Raw genomic sequence first — 5,019 nt, 5'->3', positions numbered from 1 at the left:
GGTCAGGCGGAGGGGAGGGGCGGCTGCAGGCCTGAGGCAGGGCGGCTGAATCCAGGATCCGAGGCTATTTTTAGAGACCTCTGCGTCTGCGTCTGCTGCAAGCTCAGCGGGAAGACGGGCAGAATCCCGCTCAGAAGCCGCCCCCAGTCCAGGCCGAGCGTGGCAGCCCACGGGAAGCAGAGCACTGGGCCTGCGCCGGGGTTTAAGTGGCGTTAGTGTCTGATGGGAAGTCCGAGTTCAAATACCAGAATGCTTTACAAGACAAACTGCTCAAAAATTCAAATTTTATATCAACATTGAAAAAAAAAATAACCAGCACACGCCCGTCAGTGCAGCTGCGTGTGAAGGGGGAACCCCGGGCAAATCAGCTCAGTTCCCGGAACTGGAGGGCAGCCCCCCAACACTGTGGTCCTGGCCCCTGCTGGACAGGGGGGGGGGCGCATATCCACTGCTTGGCCCACTGGCCCCGCCCCCGCACCCTCCTGGCCCACTGGCCCCGCCCCCGCAGCCTCCTCCGCACGGCCCTGGGGGGCGGCCCGCGTGCCTGCCCTGCTGCTCACAGCGCTGGACCTGCTAAGGCAGCGGTTCTCAACCTGTGGGTCGCGACCCCTTGGGGGGTCAAACGACCCTTTCTTTCACAGGGGTCGCCTAAGACCATCCTGCATATCAGATATTTACATGACGATTCATAACAGTAGCCACATTACAGTTATGAAGTAGCAACGAAAATAATGTCATGGTTGGGTCACAACATGAGGAACTGTATTTAAAGGGCCGGAAGGTTGAGAACCACTGTGCTAAGGGCTGCTCTGGACCAAGGGGTCAGGCAGGTGGACCTTTTGTCTGGAGCCAACACAAAGCCCCACAGGCTCCCACTGGCTACGCATTTCCAATCTTCCTCCCGGCACCTTGCCCGCGGCCACACACCCGATGGCGGTCCCTGTCTGTCAGCCGTCTCGCTCATTCCCCCGTGTTTCACCTTGAAACCCGACTGCAAGTGCTCCCACAGCAGAGCTACAGACGGCCGTGGGCCGAGGGCGCAGCACCGGCGCCTGGCGGGTGTGCGCCTTGATGGGCTGGGGGCAGAGCCAGCTGGCTGCGTGGTGCCGTTGCCTAGGGAACGGGCACTGAAGTGTGTGCCGGAGCCCACACGAGGCGCTCTGCCGCCCGCCAGGCCACGGAGTGCGCAGGGAGGCCCAGCTGGTGCCCATTAACGCTCTCGGTGTGGGGGGGCAAGGAGCCACTTCCAGGAGCCTCCCTCTTCCCACTGACAAGCAGGCTCATCTCGTCGCCTCCCTAATGAGCTCGGCATCCTCACCCACCCAAACAGCACAGCCCTGCCGAGAGGCATCTCAAGGATGCGCTCTTATTAAGCAGCGCCTGGCGGCGGTGTGAGTGCGGTGCGGCAGCCGGGCCTGTGGAATAAGCCCTCACGTACTGTGAGCTCTTCTCCATCCTCCCCTATTTCTCTTAAAATGGCTGAAAACGCAGGAAGTGGGGTAAGGGTCAAGGTGGGTTCTGAATACACAAAAGGAAAAAGACTCATGTGAAATACACCTATTTGCTCATCAACCCTTTTTATTATTTTTTACCGTATTTAATATGTTTTTGTTGATTTTCAGAGGAAGGGAAAGGGAGAGAGAGAAACACTGATGAGAGAGAATCACTGATCAGCTGCCTTCTGCACACCCCACACTGGGGATCGAGCCTGCAACCTGGGCATGTGCCCCGACCAGGAATCAAACTGTGACCCCCTTGCCGAAACCAGTTTGGCTCGGTGGATGGAGCGTCGGCCTGCGGACTGAAGAGTCCCAGGTTCGATTCCGGTCAAGGGCATGTACTTGGGTTGTGGGCACATCCCCAGTAGGAGATGTGCAGGAGGCAGCTGATCGATGTTTCTCTCTCATCGATGTTTCTGACTCTCTGTCTCTCTCCCTTCATCTCTGTGAAAAATCAATAAAGTATATTTAAAAAAAAACCAAAAAAACTGTGACCTCCTGGTTCCTAGGTCGAGGCCCAACCACTGAGCCACGCCGCCTCATCAACCCTTTAGAAACGCACAAGGCAACTAGTCTGAAACTCTGGATCTCCCCACGAGAAACAGGCAAAATGGACAAGTGGCCTGGGGGCTCCCTGACATTTTAGTATTTATAGCCCATTTCACCTGACAGCCTCCATCCGGCCTCAGCGAAGGTGGCTGAGGTGGGGGCGGGGCTCCTGCTGGTGCTGGGAACGAGGGCCGGGAGGTGGTGGGGCGCTCGCTCTGAGGGGCAGCAGACCCCACAGTCACACTCCTTCCGCTGCACTGACCCCCGGCCGATAAGCACAGTCATGTGAGCAGCTTGGCATGTGGGACGGAAACGGGGAAAACAGACTTCGAGCCGGGCAGACCTGAGTGCCCATCCCAGCTCCACGTGGCCGCTCTGGGACCCGCGTGTCTTCCCATCAACAGAACGGGAGCACCGGCTCCTCCACGAGCGACGTCACGTGGGCTGAAGATGGGAGGTGCGTCCCTGGTGGGGCTGGATGAGCCGCAACAGCCTCGGCCACACCTCCCTCCCCGCCAGCCTGGCCCTGCCTTCCTCAAGCCCTGTCTGCGGGGTCTGCCACCGTCCACAGGCCTCTGCCTGCGCCTTCTACTCCCCCGGGGGTGGGGGCGGTCAGGGTCATGTTCCCCCACAAGTACTGCTCACAGGAATCGGTTCTCCTTCCTTCCCGCTCCTTTGGGGCAGGGGGGCCACAGGACTCGTTAGCCAGTGTGTGGTCAGGGTGACGTGTCCCTGCGGTGCAGGCGACACCCAGGCGGCTCCCCTGGGCCTGGGCAGCCGGACGTAGGAGCAGAGGTGGCGGAGTGAGGCAACAGCAAGGGGGCTGAGGGCGGGAAGGCGGCGACGTGGAGCTGGAGCGGGGAGACCCGGCAATCAGCCACTGGGAGGCCAGACCGCCAGGCCCACGAGATACCCAGAGACCTGAACCCTCCCCGAGATTCTGCTAAAGAAGAGCTCAGACCAGAAGGCGTCCTGGACAGACTCCCACACAGCTTTGTCTCTAAGAGCAGAAGCCTGGCAATAACTGTCCCCTGAGGGGACTCAGGGAGACGCCACGCCAGCGGGAACACTGCCCTTGGCAAGCAATGACCTCCACTGCCCGTCACTTCCCAAGCGGCGGTCCCCCTCGCCAGGGTGTGCAGCCCCCACACCTCCCGCTTCACGTCATCCCCAGGGGGGGCCACGACCCCAGAGGGGCAGAGGGCTGGGCTCTCGTCACACTGGGGTCAAGGGCAGACAGGGGTGAGGGACGGGCCAAAGCCCCAACAAAAGACAACGGCTGAGGTGGGCAGTACAGTGTGGTGGGCGGTAGAACGTGATGGGCGGTAGAGCGTGGTGGGTGGTAGAGCGAGGTGGGTGGTAGAGCGTGGTGGGTGGTAGATGGTAGAGCATTGTGAGTGGCAGAGCGTGGTGGGCAGTAGAGCGAGGTGGGCGGTAGAGCATGGTGGGCGGTAGAGCGAGGTGGGCAGTAGAGTGTGGTGGGTGGTAGAGCGTGGTGAGTGGTACAGCGAGGTGGGTGGTAGAGCGTGGTGGGGGGTAGAGGGAAGAGCATTGTGAGTGGCAGAGCGTGGTGGGCAGTAGAGCGAGGTGGGCGAGCGAGGTGGGCGGTAGAGCGAGGTGAGCGGTAGAGCGTGGTGAGTGGTAGAGCGAGGTGGGCGGTAGAGTGTGGTGGGTGGTAGAGCGTGGTGAGCGGTAGAGCGAGGTGGGCGGTAGAGCGAGGTGGGCGGTAGAGCGAGGTGGGCGGTAGAGCGTGGTGGGTGGTACAGCGTGGTGGGTGGTACAGCGAGGTGGGCGGTAGAGCGAGGTGGGTGGTACCGTGGTGGGTGGTAGCGAGGTGGGTGGTAGTGTGGTGGGTGGTAGCGTGGTGGGTGGTAGAGTGGTGGGTGGTAGCGAGGTGGGTGGTAGTGTGGTGGGTGGTAGCGTGGTGGGTGGTAGAGTGGGTGCACTCCACCCGCTGGCCGGAAGTGGCAAACAGCCCGGGCCTCTGCCTGAGTCAAGCCTCCTCGGGTGAATCAGCCTCAGGGACGGAGCCCGGTCTTGGGGTGCTATGTGCCTGGTTACCCATCTCACGTGCAGACAAGGAACCCAGTGCTGACAAAGAAGAGGACACAGCAGCGAGAGCAGACGGAGCCAGACCGGGCTCCTCACCAAACTGGGGGCCAGGCCTCCTCGCTGGGCGCTGCAGTGCGGGGGTGGGGGGTGGGGGGGAGCGGAGAGCAGCTGAGGGAGGAAACCCTGAGCTGCTCCCACTGAACTAGGCTCCATGTGGGTGGTAGCGTGGTGGGTGGTAGAGTGGGTGCACTCCACCCGCTGGCCGGAAGTGGCAAACAGCCCGGGCCTCTGCCTGAGTCAAGCCTCCTCGGGTGAATCAGCCTCAGGGACGGAGCCCGGTCTTGGGGTGCTATGTGCCTGGTTACCCATCTCACGTGCAGACAAGGAACGCAATGCTGACAAAGAAGAGGACACAGCAGCGAGAGCAGACGGAGCCAGACCGGCTCCTCACCAAACTGGGGGCCAGGCCTCCTCGCTGGGCGCTGCAGTGCGGGGGTGGGGGGTGGGGGGGAGCGGAGAGCAGCTGAGGGAGGAAACCCTGAGCTGCTCCCACTGAACTAGGCTCCATGCGGGCAGGGGTCACGGTCAGTCCTGGGCTCCAGCCTCCAGACCCACCAGACATGTGGCCTGTGCTCAGTGGTCGCTGCCGGCGGTGGAGGGACAATGGACACAGGCTCTCCTTTCCTAAGCCTGGGGCTCGGGGAGCGGGAGGCGGCCTCCCCTCGGGACTCTGCTCACTGTGTGCGCTTCCCGAGGCGCCAGCACCTCCACGGTCACGGCCACGCCGCCCCCTCTCCTCCTCCCCAGGAACCACACTGTGGCCGCCCTGGACGGCGTCTGTGTGGCTATGGACAGGGGACCCAGGGTGGTCCCCTGCTGCCCTCCTGCCGTGTGATGCTTCCCCAGCCTGTCTCAGGGT

The 5,019-nt window shown here is 62.1% G+C and overlaps 1 protein-coding gene across 1 annotated transcript in view; it reads right to left on the bottom strand.

Annotated features, from left to right (window-relative positions):
* Positions 1-4,113, bottom strand: part of TSSC1 (tumor suppressing subtransferable candidate 1) — a 31,171-nt gene extending 27,058 nt beyond the window's left edge. The window contains exons 1-3 of the mRNA XM_014540544.1: positions 4,110-4,113; positions 3,344-4,002; positions 3,200-3,268 (exon numbers count right to left, since the gene is read on the bottom strand). Coding sequence (XP_014396030.1) covers positions 3,200-3,268; positions 3,344-4,002; positions 4,110-4,113 — 732 coding nt within the window. The remainder of the gene's footprint in view (positions 1-3,199; positions 3,269-3,343; positions 4,003-4,109) is intronic.
* Between the last annotated feature and the right edge of the window lie 906 nt (positions 4,114-5,019).

This window comes from Myotis brandtii, unplaced genomic scaffold, assembly GCF_000412655.1.
Source record: "Myotis brandtii unplaced genomic scaffold, ASM41265v1 scaffold247, whole genome shotgun sequence".
Taxonomy (NCBI): Eukaryota; Metazoa; Chordata; class Mammalia; order Chiroptera; family Vespertilionidae; genus Myotis; species Myotis brandtii.
Note: the sequence above shows the minus strand (reverse complement) of the source record. Positions and strands in the feature narration are given on the sequence as shown.